This window comes from Pipistrellus hanaki (assembly GCF_964339955.1).
Source record: "Pipistrellus hanaki genome assembly, chromosome: 18".
NCBI lineage: Eukaryota > Metazoa > Chordata > Mammalia > Chiroptera > Vespertilionidae > Pipistrellus > Pipistrellus hanaki.
In genome coordinates this window covers 31231995-31251578 of record NC_140520.1, presented here as the reverse complement: position 1 = coordinate 31251578, position 19584 = coordinate 31231995, and the positions used below count along the sequence as shown (strand labels likewise).

General features: G+C 44.3%; 2 protein-coding genes across 8 annotated transcripts in view; both read left to right on the top strand.

The window, feature by feature from the left end:
* IKBKE (inhibitor of nuclear factor kappa B kinase subunit epsilon) overlaps window positions 1-19584 on the top strand; it is a 251761-nt gene that overhangs the window by 175524 nt on the left and 56653 nt on the right. The gene's annotated exons all lie outside the window — the stretch shown is intronic.
* SRGAP2 (SLIT-ROBO Rho GTPase activating protein 2) overlaps window positions 1-19584 on the top strand; it is a 224934-nt gene that overhangs the window by 179360 nt on the left and 25990 nt on the right. For all 7 annotated transcript variants that reach the window (XM_084865846.1, XM_084865844.1, XM_084865845.1 and 4 more), the window contains exons 11-14: window positions 7666-7750; window positions 10382-10409; window positions 12090-12114; window positions 17150-17210. In XM_084865846.1, coding sequence (XP_084721972.1) covers window positions 7666-7750; window positions 10382-10409; window positions 12090-12114; window positions 17150-17210 — 199 coding nt within the window. The remainder of the gene's footprint in view (window positions 1-7665; window positions 7751-10381; window positions 10410-12089; window positions 12115-17149; window positions 17211-19584) is intronic.

Sequence of the window (19584 nt, the reverse complement as noted above, 5' to 3'; positions counted from 1 at the left end):
CTGTCTGCATTGATGTTCTCTAACCCATTTCCTATCTTTTGTGGCCATAGTGCTGTTCATCAAAATTGTGTGCAGATTTCCTTGGCTAACAGGAACGTTTTTTTGTTCGAACTTGTCTAATAACAGATTTACAAGAGAGTTCATTACTTTGTGACTACTGCTTAGAATGTGTCAGTTAATTCATTTCATGATAAAAGCGTGTTTTGGGGAGTGGTGAAATGGACGTTCATGAAAAGGGGATATGCATGTTAAACAGGATGGCTGCCTGTGCTTGCCAAACCATACAAAGCCTACACAACTGCTCGTGGGCTTTTTTAGTTTGTTGCCTCCATAAACATTGCCATGTTTTTCCCCGTGCCCTTCACAAACAGAATGGTGCATCCCATAGTGCTTCCTTTGGAAAGTTGAGAGGAGGTTCCTTATCGTGGCTTAGCTCCCTCCGTATTGTGCCCAGGGACCCAGAGAGCTGCTAGGAAAGCTTTCATCAGATAGATCTGTTCAGATGACTTCAGTTGGAAATTTGAAGCATTTGTTGAAGTCCCAGAAAAATTAGCATGGAATTTTAAAGCTTGAAGTGATTTTTAAATACCATCTAAACAAACCTTCTCATTGAAAGAATTAAAAAAACAAACCCAGCCGAAACCAGTTTGGCTCAATAGATAGAGCGTCGGCTTGGGGACTGAAGGGACCCGGGTTCAATTCCGGTCAAGGCATGTACCTTGGTTGCGGGCATATCCCCAGTAGGGGGTGTGCAAGAGGCAGCTGATCGATGACTCTCTCTCATCTCATCGATGTTTCTAACTCTCTATCTCTCTCCCTTCCTCTCTGTACAAAATCAATAAAATATATTTAAAAAAACAAACAAAAAAAAACACACAAACAAACAAACCCAGAGAGGATGGGTAGCTTGTCCAAGGAACCTCAACAGGAACTTACATGAGAACTCCGGTTCCTGTTGCCTGGTCTTGGGCCCAGGCTTTCTCTGTCCACCTGCTGAAGAAGCTGCTGGGAAGGAGAGGCTTAGAGACCGCTCAGCAGCTCCCTCCTCTTCTCTCCCTAAGTGAGGAGACGAGCCCTGCTCTCTGGCTTTGTGTCACTTGTCTTCTATAACACACAGCCCAGCAATGTCCACTGTTCCCCCCATTGCCTTTTTTCACTGTGACTGTTAAAAAATAGATTTTTTTGAAGATTTCAAAATAGCATACAGAAAAAAACTCAAGCTTCTACCCCCCCAAACCTTCCCTTCTGCCAAGTGATTAAAAACAGCTTATTCTGTGTCCCTCCAGAGAGATCCTATGCGTAGACTACCACTGACATATCCTTCAGTACAATAGAATTACATTAGAAATGTAATAAAATAGGCCGAGACCGGTTTGGCTCAATGGATGGAGTGTCGGCTTGGGGACTGAAGGGTCCCGGGTTCGATTCCGGTCAAGGGCATGTACCTTGGTTGCGGGCATATCCCCAGTAGGGGGTATGCAAGAGGCAGCTGGCGATGACTCTCTCTCATCGATGTTTCTGGCTCTCTGGCTCTCTCCCTTCCTCTCTGTACAAGAATCAATAAAATATATTTTAAAAAAAAAAGAAATGTAGTAAAATAGAATAAATAGAAATATAAGTATGCTACTTATACTGTTCTTTACTCTCTCTCTTTTTTTTTTACTTAATTTATTTTGGGCTTTATTTTTATATTAGTCCAAAAAGACCTGCCTCCTTTTTAAATTAATTAATTATACTGATTTTAGAATGGGGAAGGTGGATGGAGGGAGTTGGGGGAGGGAGGGAGAAAGACTTGTCATTCCATTTATTTATACATTCATTCATTGTATGTGCCCTAACCAGGGATTGAGCTGACAACCTTGGCATATTGGGACAACACTCTTATCAACTGAGCTACCTAGCTAGGGCCCAGACCTGCCTCCTTTTTTAATGCATGTGCAGAATTCCATTGTATGGGTGGATGAACCATCACATATTTAACCAATTCCCTGCTCATAGACAGTAATGCTCACTGATTGGCCAAAGACTGTCAAAGCCTGTAAGGCTGGCATTTATTCTAAGTACTTCCTGTATGGAGGTGGCAGTGGGAAGGGGTTAAGGATTACAGCTGATAAAATAAACAAAACTAGACTACCTGAATTCTTGGGGACTGATTTGGGCAAGATAATAGGGGAGGAGTTAGTGCCTTGGCCATGGCAGTGCTCTAGGTCTAGACGTGGACCTGGTGGTTTGAGATATTTTTATGTCTTGGTACTAGAGGCCCGATGCACAAAATCCATGCAAGAGTAGGCCTTCCTTCCCCTGGTGCTGGCACCAGCTTCCCTCTGGCACCTGGGACCCGGGCTTCCCTCAGAGCCCTGGCTTCGTCCGGAAGGACCTCTGGTCTAATTAGCATATCACACTTTTATTATTATAGATTCTCCTGCAGGCATTCAGTAAGGTGTGCTAAGCAGGTACAAATGAACGACTGCCCCTGCCCTGTCAACTAAAGTGGGAGATGTGATCCCATGTAAAGACTTGCTGTTTTATTTATACAGTCTGACTGTTTCCTGCTTTAAAAATTCACAGGGAGGAGGGAAAATGTGAGTGTGCCTGATGGTGGGGAAGCAGCCACTGCAGTGACATCTGTGTATCTCTGCACACGGGGCTAGTGGACATGGCTCCCTCCTCCAACCTACCCCGCCCCTTGTAGCAGTGGGTACTTATGGTCTTGGCTCCATGTAGATTAAATCCAAGGCAGAAAGCCGCAAGGCCCATGAATTTCATACCTCCGTGGTAAGCATATTTAAAGGGCAGGGGTATTTTAAAATAAATTTGCAAAGCATACTATTCCTCTTCTTCTTCTTCTTTTTTTTTTTTTTAAGACTTAGAGTTGTCTTTTATTTTTATTTTTTTAAATATATTTTATTGATTTTTTTACAGAGAGGAAGAAAGAGGGATAGAGAGAAGCATCGATGAGAGGGAATCATCAATCAGCTGCCTCTTGCACACCCCCTACTGGGGATGTGCCCACAACCAAAGTAGATGCCCTTGACTGGAATCGAACCTGGGACCCTTCAGTCCGCAGTCCGAGGCTCTATCCACTGAGCCAAACCGGTTTCAGCTAGAGATCTCTTTTTTTTATGTATTAGCACAAAGCAAAGAAGTGGAGGGCATGGCTGTTTTAGGTTAACGAGCAGGTGATTCAAGTATAAGGAACGCTTTTGGGTATCTGCTAATGGCAGGACTCTGTGCTAATAATCATAGTCTTCAACAACCTGTGAAAAAGGATATTATTATCCCCGGTTTTCAGATAGGGAAACTCAGACTCCGGGGATTAAGTGACTTGCTCAAGGTTAGAAGACTTGGTAAAAGGTAGGATTAGAATATTCCAACTCAGCCTTTTCCATTTTACTGCAACCAAAATGTTAGAGAGGGAGGGCTCAGAAAGAAAAAGTATACTGATACTCTTCAATAAATAAAACTCATTGCTGACAGTTGATAACCAATTAGAAATTTATTAAGCCCGGCCAGTGTGGTTAGCATCGAACTAGGAACCAGGAAGTCTCGTTTTGATTCCTGGTCAGGGCACATGCCTGGGTTTCTGGCTTCATCCCCAGTAGGGGGCATGCAGGAGGCAACCAATCAATGATTCTCTCTCATCGTTGATGTTTCTTTCTCTTTCCCTTCCTCTCTGAAATCAATACAAATATATATATATATATATATATATATATATATATATATATATATATATATATATATATATTTTAAATGAATGTATTAAGAAATAAGTTCAGATCATAAAAACAAAATGGAAGGTTCACAGTGGCAAAAAAAAAACAAAACCACCCAATAGACTTATTGCCTTGCTACTTTTTGAATAAATTCTCAGTTTTGATCACACTGAGTGTAAAACTAGGGGGAGGGTTAGACTGTGTTCAGGAATTTGGTGACTTAGAATAGAAAACTTCCCTCTTTTCTCTCCTCCATTGAGGAAAACACCAGGTCATCCCTTTACTAATATTCTTGATGTTTGTTGAAGAAGCAGGGGATAGGCATTGGCATGAAAAAAAATTAATTACCTAATATTTGGAACATGCTTTAAATAAGGAAAGTGACTGTATTGTCCAAGGAAGGGATTTTGAGATTCCACATAAATTGTTATTTTCCTGGCCCTGGTCTGCAGAAAGCATTGAAAAGCCACCTATTTCTCCCTTGCCTTCAGCTGTCTTGGCTCTCTTCTCACGTGTGTCTGATCAGCAGCGACTGAAGCTTTTAACGCAATTCTACCAGTAAAAGCCAGGTTATCCCTTCAGCTTCTCTCTCATACAGATGAGTGCTGGCTATGGGCAGGACAGAGAAGTGATAAATAACATACCTGTGAACTCTAGGATGCTTTTATCTTCATATCTGGCTTACCGAAATGGAAAAGCCCAACCATTGTTCCCAGTCTTAGGGATGCAGGTCACACCTAGACACAGTTTCAGTCCTTTAGGATTTAATAGAACCAAAAAAAGGAATCCATCATACCTCTTATCAGATTTTTATTTATTTTAACAGTTCACCAAGTGACAGCCAGAATTAACTAGTGAACTGTGAACATAAATGAAAAAGAAAAGAAAAAAAAAAGATTTCCAGAATCACAAGTAAAAACCTGAGTGAGAGGAAGGAATTTGCATCCATCACCTTTCAGAATTGTGGCTGAGCAGTCTGGTCTTTTTTAAGAGTTACAGTTTCCTGGTAGATTTTCCCTCATTAGGAAACCTTTGAGTCTCCTGGGATAACCTTCCAAAGAGGATGTGAGGATTCAGATGTTAGCAGAGGGTGTTTCCCTGCAGCTTTTTCACCTCTGAGCCCTGAAGTAGCTTCCAAACCTCACAATTAGGCATTGGTGAGGGGTTAGATATCACCCAGGGAAGACTGACAGCAGGTGAGCTGGCAGCTGGAGCAGATGGAGAGAGGAAGGTGACAAGGAAGCGTATGTTCACGTAGATGTTCTCATGCGAAAGCACAAAGGAACAGAGGAAGCCAGGTCCCCCGTAAAACAACAGAAATGATTTGATGTAGGATTTACTAGACTTAATTGAGAGAGTAGGGGCACACTTGCAGACTTCATTCATGACTGCTGTGGAAGGTTCTATCCAGAGGACAGTGAGCCTGTTCATTTACTTATATCTCAAGCATTTATTGAGTGTCTACACAATACTCGTGGGCACAGTACTATGTATCAGAGATGCCAAGAATAATGAATGTCATGGTCTCTGGCCATAGGGAGGAGGCAGTCTAGAGAGAAAGACACAGGAGAAATAAACCCTCCAGGACAGGGCGGTGTGAGAAGTGCAGTCTTAGAGATTTGCAGAGGAGCCTTTGGGTGAACATGGGAGGGCCAATGAGGGCCTCCCATAGAGAGTAGGCTTTTTTCTTTTTCCTGAATTTTTTAAAATATATTTTTATTGATTTCTGAGAGGAAGGGAGAAGAAGAGAGAGAAAAATCAATGATGAGAATCATTGATCAGCTGCCTCCTGCACTCCCTCTACTGGGGATCCAGCCCACAACCCAGGCATGTGTCCTGACCAGGAATCAAACCATGAGCTCCTGGTTCATATGTTGACACTCAACCGGTGAGCCATGCCAACTGGACCCAGGCTTTTTTCTTTGTTTTTACATGACAGAACGAGAGGGAGAGAGAGAAAAGAAATACCCTCTTGGTTAAAAGTTCACACTGTACAGAAACAAACAGAATAAATATAGCTCACATTTTTTCACCTTTTCATTCTGCCTTCATCCTATGTGGTAATAGACATAAAATCCAAGCCTTGATGTGCATTTATACTTTTTGTGTAATACATTAAAAGAAAGACAGAACTATTATAATTTAAAATGTTTTATTCACTTAGCCCCTCAGATATCTCACATAACACCAGGGAAACACTACCATGTTGCTTCTGAGTTTAGACATGTGTAGCTGGCCCCGGACTGGCAGATGAGCTGTTGCAGCAATAGACACCAAGGCAAAGGAAGATCCCATGAGCAGCTGAGTTAAGAGGCCAAAGGCCCGTGATCCAGGCCTGACAGTTCCACTGACTGCCTTGCAGTGATCAGCAATTTATTTGACACATTCTTACCCAAGATCATCCTTTCATTCTATATAATAAAAGCATAATATGCTAAGTGTTCAATCATCTGATTAGCCATTCAACCAATCAAAGTGTAATATGCTAATAATATGCTAAGGCCAGTCACCCGCTCGCTATGATGTGCACTGACCACCAGGAGACAGACAGTTGACTGGTCGGCCAGTCACTATGACATACACTGACCACCAGGGGGCAGACACTCTGACTGGTAGGTTAGCTTGCTGCTGTGGTCTGGCCTATTGGGACTGAGCCAGATAGGCAGGACATGCCCTGCAGCCCTCCCCGGGTCCCTCCCTGGCTGGCCAACCTCCCACGTCCCTTCCTGGCCCTGATCGTGCACCAGTGGGGTCCCTTGGCCTGGCCTGCACCCTCTTGCAGTCTGGGACCCCTTGGGGGATGTCAGAGAGCCAGTTTTGGCCCAATCACACAGGCCAGGCTGAGGGATTCCTCTGGTGCATAAGTTTGTGCACTGGACCTCTAGTCTGTAAGAATATATGGCAATGATGCCTTCCCTACTGTGCTGTACAGAGTTATTGTGAGAGTTGAATGAGAGAATATGTGCTGAAGTGCTCTAAACACCCTTAATTTGCTGCATATATTGACATGTATACAAAGAATTGATACTGTGCAGTGTTCTCCTTTTGTACCATAAAGGAAGCATGTTACCATAATGGTTAAGTGCACACGCTGTATTGTCAAACTACACGTTTGGATACTGGCTCTACCACTCACTCGCTGTTTGACCTTAAGCAATTTATTTAATCTCTCCAAATCTCAGTGCCCTCATTCATTAAATGGGGATAATGACCTTAATAGCTCATAGAGCTGTATTGAAGATTTGATGAATTGTCCAAGAAAACCTAACAATTCACTGGGCATTCAAGAGTTGAGAGAGGTCACATCAGGAAATGCAGCACAGCGATAGTATTTTAACTGTGAGAGAAGATGGCATTGCGATCCCATAACCTCGTCTTGTGTTTGGAGCTGCCGACATGTGTATATGCAAGTGGGGCGTGGCAGTTCCTCTTGAAAGCTCAAATCCCAGGCTTTCCACAAAGACTCCATGCAGATGGAGGAGGAAGCTGATTAAGACAGGCTCAGACAAAGATGCTGTGCGTGCTGGGCTTGCTGCTGGGGTGGGGGCTGCGCCTGCCATTGGCATTGCTCCGAGTGTGATGGAATGCACCCTGCTGGGGGGAGGGGCAGGGCTGGATGTCATTGAAGGTGACCAGTAGCAGATGTGTGTCCTCCCACCAAGAAGACCAGGCTCAGTCAGTGCCTACACCCCCTGCTCCTCTTCAGTGGAACTGAAGAGATGAATGAGGGGCTGCAGAAGGCTGTTTCTTATACCAGCCAATGCAGAACTCCATGAAAATCAGCAGCTGTCCAGATGATCAGGGCTGTAAAGTAATAAACAATGAACCTGGTAGAAATTGGGTCAGAAACCTAGTGCTCTCTGCGAAGAGGATTGTACAGCTGCACATCTGTGATTTTTTTTTTTCCTTCAGGAGTCTGATTGCTCTTTCTCCTCCTCCTCCCCTACAGAAAATGAAGGAGTACCTGGAGGGCAGGAACCTCATTACCAAGCTGCAAGCCAAGCACGACCTTCTCCAGAAAACCCTGGGAGAAAGTGAGTGTGGGGGCGCTGCTGGAGGTTTGCATGGAGGGGAAGGCCCAGCCCTGGGCTGTATTGCTGAGCCTCCTACCGTAAGCCAGCCCTGGTCTGGTTGTGTGAATGCACTTCTTTTTCTAGCCCGTGATGTGGAAGCATGCTCCCCAGATGGCTGCTTGAGTAATGGGAACAGGCCGGTGCTTAATGAAGCACTAATGTGCATCGTCTATTTGTTTAAATGGAGTGTGCCTGCTCTCCGCTCGGTCCCCTTCCTGCGCCTCCTCTGCTGTGACCTGGGTGAAAGGCTGAGGAGTTACTTACTCTCCAGACACTTTGTGAAAACTCTCATCTCCTCTGTGGCAGGACTGAGGCTGCAGCAAGAAGGGAGGGAGCCAGGAGGTGAGCTGCCCAGCTGCTCCGAGGAGAAGAGAGGGGTTTCGAAGGCACAGTGATGGGCAGACTGCTGCTTTCTGTAGCGTCCCAGGAGAGCATCGGGTTCCTTCTGCTTTGAGCAGCCCTGATGCTACATGGCAGCCCTCTCTCTGCCCGGGCCCTGCCAAGGCCAAGGTGCTGAATGGATGGTCTCGTCTCATAGTATGATTTTAACCAGACCCTGGGAAGTAGCAAGGCAGAGAATGGGACTGGCACTCTGGACTTTTTCTCCTCAGCTGTCAAACAGAAGGCGAAGGTTGAAAGAGAAGCTTCCCTGGGGTTCTTGGCACCCTGCCCAGGTCTCTCAGCATCCTATGATTAATGGGATTCCCAGGTTGGGGATGCCTCTGAATGCTGGCCCCTCCTCCTGCCCCACTAATCTCACTTAAAGATGGGAAATGGGAGCCTACGAGGCATTTGTGGTAACACCAGTGCAAGACAGACCTGCACTGGCACAAAGTCCAACCTTGTAAAATAAGATCTGAGCACTCCTCAGACACTGCAGAGTATAGGAACGTGCATAGCATTCATTGGCTCATTGGCCCCGGGAATCAGAGCTCTGTTTTTCTTACCAGAGTCTCCCACCCATCTTTTGCACCCTGTCCTTCTCCTCCCCTGGACAATCCCCCCAGATGGTTCTTTCATCTCTTGTGTCTTTGACATTGTGATTTTTTTCCGGGCATTTTCTTTTATGTGAAGAAAGCCTGTTAGGCAACTTCTGTTCTCTTTTCTCCCCACCACCCAAGAGACTCATGCTGAACAGATTTGGGCTTCGAGTTCCAAACTTTGCTGATAGAAAATCTTTACTCTTGGGTTATCAGATTGCTCCACGGGGAATCAGAGGAAAGTAAGCCCAGCACTATTCGGAGCGAGTTTATAACCATGATTTCTTTTTGCCAAGATAATTGAAGCATAGCCCTGAAGTGAGATGGGGAACAGGGCCTGGTGGGAGTTGGGGGGAGCCTGTGTGTGAGAGAGAATGGATTTGCGCATGCACCAGATGTGCTGGTATGGAGGGGCGAAGGTTGGTGACCATTCATTAGTGCTGCAAACTGCCTTCATCTGAATATGACAAGTTCTAGCAATAAGGAAGAAAACAGCTATAGATCTTCCTGTGTGCAAGTCGTCATGCCCCTGCCTTCTGAATGTATTTGTCACCATAACACAAGAGCCCCTTGTTCCTGCCACAGAGAGATAATTGATGTGTATGAATATTCCAGAGTGGAAATGGGCCAGATGTTGAAAATAATGGCTCAGAATAATATTTTTGCAGATGAAAGCTGAGCCTTTAGAAATGAGAGGCTGTTAGGGGTGGGGGAGGGTGTTTCTCAAGATGAGCTGAACTGTAATCAACAATTAGCAACCTTTAAAGGCAAGAAAAAGCCCTGCCCTCTCTCAGCCCTTGGAGTTGCTTTTCCAGGAGCACTGATGAGGGGTGTGGGAGCTTATCCACACCGGGCCTGCTTGGGTTTTCCCTGGTTTATCTAATATGGGTCTAATACAGACCAGGCATGGTTAACTGTAGACCCAAAGAGAGCAACATCAATTGTATCATGGCCCATGCACACGTGCATTGTTTTTTTTTGTTTTTTTTAATAAAACAAAACATAGAAATACTTCTTATGAACATTGAGATTTCCAATCCCATGTTTTAAAGCTGGCTGTGACTCATTAAACTTAATGTTGGGATCCACTTTTGAACTGAGAAACCACAGTTTTATAACAATGTCAGGGTTGAATCTCATTTTTCTCTTGCCACCCCAGCCCAACCTAACAGAATTTAGTATGAATTTAAAACTAGAACTTTCATATCTTCACTGTCCCTTCCTCCTCACTCCTCAACACACACACACACACACACACACACACACACACACACAGTGTACACAGAAGAGAAGCTAAATTTCATATGCAGGAAGGTTCTCTAATGTGTGGCTGCCTTGCTATTGTTCTCCTAAATCCACCTCTTTGGGAAGCAGAGTAGGCAAACCTAAGGTTTGGGGACACCTGCAGCCTTGGGCTGGGAACAAGTATCAGAAACAGCCGTCGCCCAGAAGGGGGCTCTGGAAGCTCCTCTTCTTTGCATTGAAGGCTGGTCACTCTGATACTAATGGAGGTTCTCTGGGGAGATGGGCAGACATGGTGATTCCCAGAAGCGAGTCTCACTCTTTCACCCTCTGCTTCAACATGTGCTTTTTGCTTTTGTCTTTCCAACAGGTCAGAGGACAGATTGCAGTCTGGCCAGGTAGGTGTGACTTGGGACGACCTGGGAACAGACCTGGGAACAGGCCTGGGGTTAGGGATGTCCCAGCCTGATAAAGAGCCACGGCATCGATTTGCAAAGGCATCAGATGGCTTTGCAAAGGAGTGGCCCAGGGCAGAGGTTGCATTTTCCCTTTGCCTTGCTGACACCACCTGGCCCCAAATGGAAGTGAGATCTGCTGGGACTTAGGAAAAGAATTGAGGAATGGGGAGTTACCATTTGCTGAAATAATCTCAGAAACTCCCAGAAGCCACTACATTGCAAGGAAAAGAAATGTTCCACTCTGGAGGGAGGATCCTGGTAACCTAACCTCAGCTGCTAGATTGACCTAAACATGTGGGTTTTGGAAAATCTCTGACCCCGAGAAGGAAGATCAGGAGATAGCATTTGAGAAAAGATGACAGCCCCTATTAGTGGCTGTTGCTGGATATTGAAATATTACATTGCATTGTCTTGCCAAACAGCATTGGTAGAAATCCTGGCCTGGTGTACAAGTATGCAACCCTCCCAATCTTTCTCCACCTTCCCCTTCCTTCCCCACCCCAGCCAAATATTTTCCCTCCCAGTGATGGGGCTGCTATGAGAAAGCTCGTGAGCTGGCAGAGAGCAAGGCATTCATTCAGCCAACAGTTCTCAGATGCCTAAACATGTGCTGATTTAACTGGAGAAGGAGCTTTAATGGCCGGACTCCTTAGAGACCCTGGGTTAGCCCGTTATATCAACCACTTATATCTGCCAACACACACAATAATCATGAGGCCATTTACAATCATAGGCTCGTTATTTAGAAATAGCTTCATTTGGCTTTCATCGTTTTGTCATTGTGGATTATAATAAAGGTTCCATTAATCTTGATGACTGGAGGGAACCAGGATAATAGATTTCTGTGGAGTGTATCTTCATGGCGATAGAGTCTTACCAGTATAAGTTTAATTCCCTTATGCTGTGTTATTTCACTGTGTGACGTTGGGCCGCTCTTTTGCTTCTCTGAACTCCAGTTTTCTCACCTATGAGACAAAGAGCATTGCACTGGATCTGAGGAACTCTAGAGTTCCAGAGAGGTTCATCAGGGCAGCCTGATGGAAAGGGCAGAGAGAGCCCAATAGGTAGGCCCTGGCCCCTACCTTCAGTCAGACAAGGCAATGCTGCTCCTACTCCTTGGAGCACTGTGCCTCTGAGTCAGATTCCTTTGGAGAAGGCCTTCTGAGGCTAAACACAGCTAGAGGATCCCCAAGGTTTCTTCCAATCTGGACACTCTACCCTCTAAATTTTTTAAGGAAAATTGTTCTCTCTCTTTTGCCAAAGTATTTCCAAGAGAGAAATCTGTAACCTCCTTTGGTGTTTACTAGTGTTTCCTTGCAGGGAGATCTTATTGTCAACCCCAAATATTTTTTACTTCAAATTGAATTAGTTCCTTTCTATTTTGATTTTGAATGGTGGCAGACATTAAAAGCAGAAACTGTATGTTTGTGAAAAGAGCTTTAATGGGTTTTATTTGGAAAGTAACTTATCGAGTCTTTGAGCCATTTCTGGATCTTAGCAGAATAATGTGACTTGTTTCATTAAACACCTAACAGACTGTTTTTAACCCCATTTTATTTTTCCTCCCTTTTGCTGGATTGGTCCTCTCTGATCTCTGGTCCTCTCTGATCTCAACCACAGGCGCAGCTCAACCGTGAGGAAGCAGGTAAGAGCCCAGCAAGAGCCAAGCTGGTCTGGTGTGAAAAATGATAATCTCCCATTGACATCCATGGAATTCCACCGTAGGCAAGACAGACACTTATCTGACTTCATGCCTGTGTTTGGAATGTACCATGTAGTCATAGCATCTATATATATAAAAGCCAAGCGACAGGAATTACTAGTCACTATGATGCACAGTGCGGCAGCCAATCGGGGAGCCCCTGTTGACCCTCCCACTCAACCTCCCTTGGCCCCTCCCCCCGGCTGCCCCTGTCCCCAATTGCACACACAACCCCCCCACCACCACCAATCAGTCAGGGGTGGGGCCAGCTGGCCAACCACTCACAGCCCCTCCCATTGGCCAGCCCAGCCCCAATGGGCCCGATTGGGGTGGTTCGGCCAGACCCCACCCTGGGCATGAATTCATGCACTAGGTCTCTAGTGTTTAATATTATGGCAACTTCATTGATTTAGTTTTTTTAGCTAGAGTGGCCATGATCTTTCTGATTTGTTCATCTTACATAGTGACGTTTGATTTGACTGTAGCAGATTGTGCCAGAACTGCCCTTGGTGTCAGTCCTTCCGAAGGCCAGGAGAGAGGCCTCACACTTCATACATCTGTACCAATAGGGCAGAAGCTCTCAGCAGCCAATCACCCACGCCAGGCACTCTTGCTTTATGTTTTCAAATACTTGTTTCTAGTGGTGTGGTCATCCTAGGTGTATTTCTAAGACATCCTAAAAATGCAAAGATAAGTCTGACCTAGGATTGATAGGCAGGCAATTTTGTGCATGATTTTCAGTATTGGATTAAAATCCTACACTGGGTAGCTAGCTCTCATTACCTGTATTTAGGGGATATCTTAGAAAGCAGTGGATGGATAATCTACATCAAGGGATAATACAATCTAAACAGCATTTGAACTTGTTTAAAGAATTAATTGAATTGTGTTTTGCAGTAGCAAATTTGACTTCCTAATTTATTCTTCATGGCAAATACTGAAATTATTTTGTATGTCCTAAGCTCATACCAGCTATGTAGTAGGCAGTTAGCAGATGTACAGAAATGTCTTTGTATAGACTCAGAGGGAAGCTGATCCAGGCTTTAAAAAATCTTTTTAGGTAAATCACAGTGACTGTTGCCTCAGGGAGATAATCGAATATAGAAACCACCTCATTTCTGTGATGCCGGCAGCGCAGCAGGGTCTTCAGCCGATCTGATGGCTCTGGCTGGCTGGGTCATCCAGCTGGGGGACCCAGATGACATAGTCCTCCCTTGTCTTAGCTTTGCTGTCACTGTAGGTTTTTGTTTTGTTTTGTTTTGTTTTGCCTTCTCTGCTTTGGATCTCATTTTAATGAGACCACCATTGGATACAATTACATATTTTTTAAATTATAGAAAGTTCATTGCAATTCTCTTTCCTCTTTTTCCTTTAATTTTTTTTTCTTCTTCCCCCTTTCTGCCATAATTTCATTTAAAATGAGAAGAATGGATTGACTCCCAGGGATAACTTAATGCATTTAAAATTAATCAGTGGATCTCTTAAAGAGAAAGTAAACCTTTTTTCCCCTTAAGCACTTAAGAATAGGATTGAACTCGAAGCTTGTTCTTTTCAGTCCCTGGACTAAAACTGGGCCTCCTACTCATGGATAGAGAGTATGCCCAAGGGCTTCACACCTCCACTCTGGCTGCAGGAGTGCCGGAGACCACTGTTTGGCAGTGGTTTGCACACCTGGTTGGACTCGCCATGGAGAGGAATGGCACCCATCTGCTTGCATCCTGTTGCACCTAAGCAGTTGCGGGCCAGCCATATTTGCCTGTTGCTAGATTTGCATAAAAGTTCCAGGATATGCCAAAGCCCCAATCAAATAAAGACCTTCTTTTCATTCTGCTGCCCCAGTATTTGTCCAACAGCTCAAATCTAATGGTGGATTAGTAAAGTGTTTTTCTGATAGTCATGAGGGTAAATAGTAAGTAATTTGGATGATGAGCATTCTTGTAAGTAACCAGGGAATAAATAATTATTTGTTTGTTTATTGCAAATCAGCCAAACAAAAAGATGAATCTGGTAGCTTTTTTTGTGTGTGTGATGGGTTCCAGTCATTTTTGACCCTAAGTTCAAACCATTTCAGACTTTTCTTCAAAAAGAGATACCTCAGCTGCTGCTTCCAAACCCTCCCTGCGCCCCTCAGCCCAGTGTTTCCTCTTTCCTGTGGCTTCCATATCTTCCTTGGCGGCCCTTCTTTGTCCAGTCCTCTACATTCAGTCATTTCCCGAGGCTTGGCCCTCTCATTTCTCTCCGTAGTCTTTTCCCTGTCGCTTTGTTTCCTTAGTGAACCTTTCTCTCCTTTCTTTAGTTTCCACTTGTTCCATCGTGATGTCAGCCTGGTTTTGGATCTGACTCCTAACTGGTTGCTGGACATTGCTGCTTGAGAGTCAAGATAGCACCTCCCACCCTCATGGGATAGCATCAGTCTCTCACCTTCCCCGCCCTGTTTTAATTCCCGGAGCACCTCCCCTAATGAATTTACTTCTCTTATTGGGACCCTCCATTCCTCACAGCCCCAGAAGTCCCACATTTTATCTTTGACGCCTTTTCTTCTCATTACCCACATCTAATATGTTGTTAGGTGGTATATTCCCCCTTAGTGAGAACGGAAAGCTAACAAATGTAACGGAGATCAGTACCTGACAAAATCCTAACTCTCACTCAAGGCAAATTATGCCAAGCAAGGAATTATTTTGACATTATCTGTCCGCCTTCCTGATGGTTCACTCCTGCAAACCACCGGACTGCTGCTTTACTGTTATTTCCAGTTATGCCTGCTACCTTTCTCCCTTCGGTTTAAAGTTCCCTTAATGTGATTGAATGGGGATATGGACCAATTGTCCTTTAAAAACCCCTTCCAACCCTGGAATTAAAGGACCAAAAATATTCTAAATAAAAGAATTAAACTCAGGTGGATTCTAATGTTGGAGGAGGGAAGGAGAGAGGAAGAACAGGAGAGACAGACCCTGAGTAAGACACACAGAGAGACTGCCTGGCCAGCTGTATGCAAAAATTAATGGTGAAGTGAGAGTTTTGGGGGCTCCTTAGGAAGGTCTGAAGCCTTCATGCCTTTGTCCAGGTTTTGCTCCCCCCGGACTCTTCTGTAGGCCCCATTGGAGCAGTGTGGCCCTGGAGAATACTCTTCCACAGGGAGGCAGCTCACCTCTGGCCTCCTCTTGTCTGCCCACAGATTACCTCTCTGAGCTACTTCTGACACACTCCTGTCCTGTTGACTATGGACATGCAGGTTAATGTCTTTAATCCTTGCTATCTGCAACCCTGTATACTTTCCTTTAACTACTGCAAGTCTAGGCAATATGTTGTTCTCAGCTTGTTGAAGCCAGCAACTTTGTGAGCTTTGCCAGCTTCCCTCCCTCTGGGTCTTTGTAAACCTAGAGCCAGAAAAACTTTGCAAACCTTCATATCGCTATCCTCATCTCACTGCTACTACTCTTTGTAAATAAAAAAATATGTAACACTTACAAACATAAAAAGACTTCCCAAAATGGGTGGTTTGGTGTGTTTTTTGTTTTAAATAGTTTCTTCATTAGAGTATGGAAGAACTGACAAGGATTTTAACTCTAAAATCAGCCAGGCTGACTGGCAGAAGTCAGCGATGGCAGCAAGAGGGCAGACACTGGCTACTGCAGCTGGGAAGGTGGGGGAAGCAGATGGGCTTGGGGGTCACTAAGACCTTCCTGACCGCAGCTCTGCCTTGGCCCACGCAGTGCTCCGTTGGGCAGCACCCTGGGTTCCCAATAAGCTTGGGAGCTAGAGGCCATGCCGGCTTCTCTCTCACCCTAACTGCTCCGTGAGGCCCAGCTGCTTCCCTAAAGTGGCCAGGCCCCATGGTTTTAGTTGGAAATTCAAAGCTGGGGAAGGGCACAGGCCAACTGGGAAAGAGGCAGAAGCTACAGGGCCCATCCCACTCGAGAGCACAATCTCTGTCCTCAACCTCTACAGCCCGTTCTAACCAGGTTTACGGGCCCCTCTGCCTGGTCCCTTTCTTCACCTTTGTGTGTTTAGTTGCATTACAAAAGCCTACTGGTTTTTACAGTATTTGGTATGTGCACCTGACAATGTTTGCTGAGTTCCTAGGATGTGGTATGGGTGGTAGAGATAGGTTCAGTCTCAGCAGGAGAATACCTGGGTTTGAATCCTGGCTCTGCCACTTAACTACTATGTCACCGTAAGCAGCTATTTCATCTGGCTAAGCCTTTGTTTTCTCATTTGTGAAATGAGGATAATCATAATCCATACCCCCTAGGGTTGTTACCAGGACCAGTCCATCTAAAGCACTTAGTATATGGCCCAACATATCTGTGAGTTCCTCTGTAAGTGCTCAATACTAATGTTTATGTGCCAATAGGAAACATTACTCTCCTCACCACCAATCTCCTCCCTAGTGTGAAGATACCAAATTGAGGCCCAAAGAAGTCAAATATTTAAGTTTCAGGTTTATATAGCAAAATGGCAGAGCAAAGATTGACATCTGAGAGGCCTGCAGGAGGAGTCTTTCAAAGAGTTTAGCCTAGAGAGTAAACAGTCAGTTACACACTTTTAAAGATCACCTAAGCACTATATAAAGGAAGAAGAGCATGCTTTGGAGAACAACAAGGGTGGGGATTGAAAAAAATGAATTGAACTGGGTTGGTGGCCGTAGAGAGGGAGAAAAAGGAATGGATTTGAGAGATATTTAGGAGGCAAACTTGTCAAAAATGTATTGATTGGATGGCAGAGGGTAAGGATCTGATTTGGGATAAAGGTGATCAGTTACATGTAGGATATGCTGGACTTAAGGCATCTGAATGACATTCTAAGCAGATTGTTGTGTCTGAGCTCTGGAGCCTAAAGGGCAGAGAAGCTGGATACTTTTCGGTGGACCAGCCACTGACCAGCTGAGACAGGTTCCTCACACTTGGACCTGTTTTCTCTGACCCTGGGCTATCCCTGTTTAGAGATCCTAACGTGTTTCTCTTTGGCTTTTCAGGATTCCAGCCAGGCGATTCCTCTGGTGGTGGAAAGCTGTATCCGGTTTATCAGCAGACACGGTAAGCAGAGTGCTAGCCTTGCTCATATTTGCAAAGTCGGGAAGAACTTCCAGGAATTCTTTCAGCAGTAAGCGTAGAGACTGACTTCCCATGCTGACATTCTCAGACGAGGAATAAAATCCTATTTGTTCATGTAGTATTTTTACTTCAGAATGGCCACACATAGCCCTTGAGAGAAAGACATCACATGTTTTGACCCAGAAGGCCTCAGTCATTTGCCACACTTCCTTTTCTAGCTTGTGAGTGAGTTTTAGATCACAGCTGTTATGTGAATTAGTATAGCTGGCATGGTGTGTGCCGGTGGTTTCACCATTACTCACCATCTTAGCACATGTCAGTATCTCCCACTGCACAGCCTTCACCGTTATGTCACATTAGCATTTTGCATCAGACTGCTTTGCAGACAGCTCCTTTTGTAATGTTGCATTAATTCCTAAAAACATTCAGGTTTTGTTCTGTTTGGTCCCACTGTATACAGCATCGCCAAAAGCATAGTTAGAAGCTGCTCTTAAAGTGGTAGCCCACACTTGAGAGTCGGTTGAGACTGGCTCCTTCTAGCCTCGAATCAAATCACGCTGTCTTCTACTTAGATAAAGCTCAGTCTCAGAAACTCCATTCCTTCTTCACCAGCTCCTTGGTTGCTTGGACAGAATTTAGGGATAGAGGTGAACTGCCAGAAAATTGATCTACTAAGTGTACAAGTGTTTAGAGAGCACCGATATCTGAGCTAGTGCTATGAAGATTTCTAGGAGCTAGGCATTAGAAACTGTTTTTAGGTGCTGTCCTGTCTAGGTACAGGAAAAAAGGACAGAATGGCCCTCTAGGAGCCAAGGAGATGTGTAGATAATTGCTGGTCTCCTTCCTCTTTCTGATAAACGGAGACATTGCTTGGGTTCATTTTTGAAACAGTAATTATGTTAGCATGCCTACAACTTACCCCATTCTAATCAGCTACAATTTTTCATCTTATCTCTAGTCACTTGAAGTAACAGCATTTCACATCGCTATTGAACAGTCAACAAATATTTATCAAGCCCCTGATTCATGTTGGGCGGCATGCATTGCCAAACAGGAAAACAAAAACAGGGACAATACACTGTTGCTGTCTTTCCCTGGTTTTATGATACAGTCGGGAGAAAATAAATGAGCAAGTGAAAACTTAAAAAGAGATAAGCTTTAGTAATTCAGAACAGCAGCGTAAGAAATTTCACAAGATAGTAATGATTAATGGTCAAGCAATTGGCAAAGATAAGTCCAAACTAAGTTCATGGGAGGAAGAATTATTTGTGCCTAAAGGACAATAAGAAGAAGAGCATCTGCACTCCTATTTATTCATCCATGCATTCTATTCATTCATTCATTCATTCATTCAACAGACATATACATTGGTTGCTCATTGTGTGCCAAGAAAAAGTTCCTTTTTTCATGAGCCCTATATTCTACTAAAAGGCAAATAAATAAATGATCCCTTGTATAGTCCATAAATAAACAAATTAATATATAATATGCCAGGTATTGGTGAGTGTCATGAAGAAAAGTAAATCGAGGTGAGGAGATGGAGAATGGAGAGGGGCCTCTGTTCTAGGCAGGGTCAGGAAAAGCCTAGGGTCACCTAAGGTGACATTTGAGCAGAGTCCTGAAGGAAGTAAGGGAGTGAGCCGTGAGGGTATCTGGGGAAAAGTATTTGGGGAGAAGGAATATCAAATACAGATATGCAAGGGCCAGCACACAGGAGGCCAGTGTGGCTGGAACAGAGTGGGTGGAGAGGAGAATAGTCATACTTCAGGGCTTCGTTGGCTAGGGTAGGTGTTTGGATTTTTTCCTGAGTGAGCGGGAAGCTATTGGAGAATTCTGAACAGGAAGTGTGTTGTTGTTTTTTTTATTTATTTATAGAAGGCTAGTGCAGTAGCCCAGGGAAGACAGGACAGTGGCCTGGGCCAGGGTGTTAGCTGTGGAAGAGCTGAAAAGTGGATGGGTTTGGGATATTGTATCTTATCATGTTTCTGTGTGTGCTTACATGTTGCTGACTGCAATGCAAATCACTACAACCTTTTGTGGGGGAATTTGGCAAAACTGCATATGTACCTGTTTCTTGATCAGCAATCCTTATGGGATTTACCCTAAAGATACACAACAGCATAAAACTACATATGCACAAGTTTATTTATTGTAGCATCACTTGTAATTACAAAATATTAGAAATAATCTAAATGCCTTTTATAGAAAAGTAGTTGAATAAACTGTGGTATATCCATGCAGTGGAATACTATACAGCTACCAAAAAAGAATGAGGGTCTCCAGTAAATGACGTGGAGAGACTTCCAGGATATATTGTCAAATGCAAAAGTAAAGTGCAAAGGAGTATCTAAAGCAT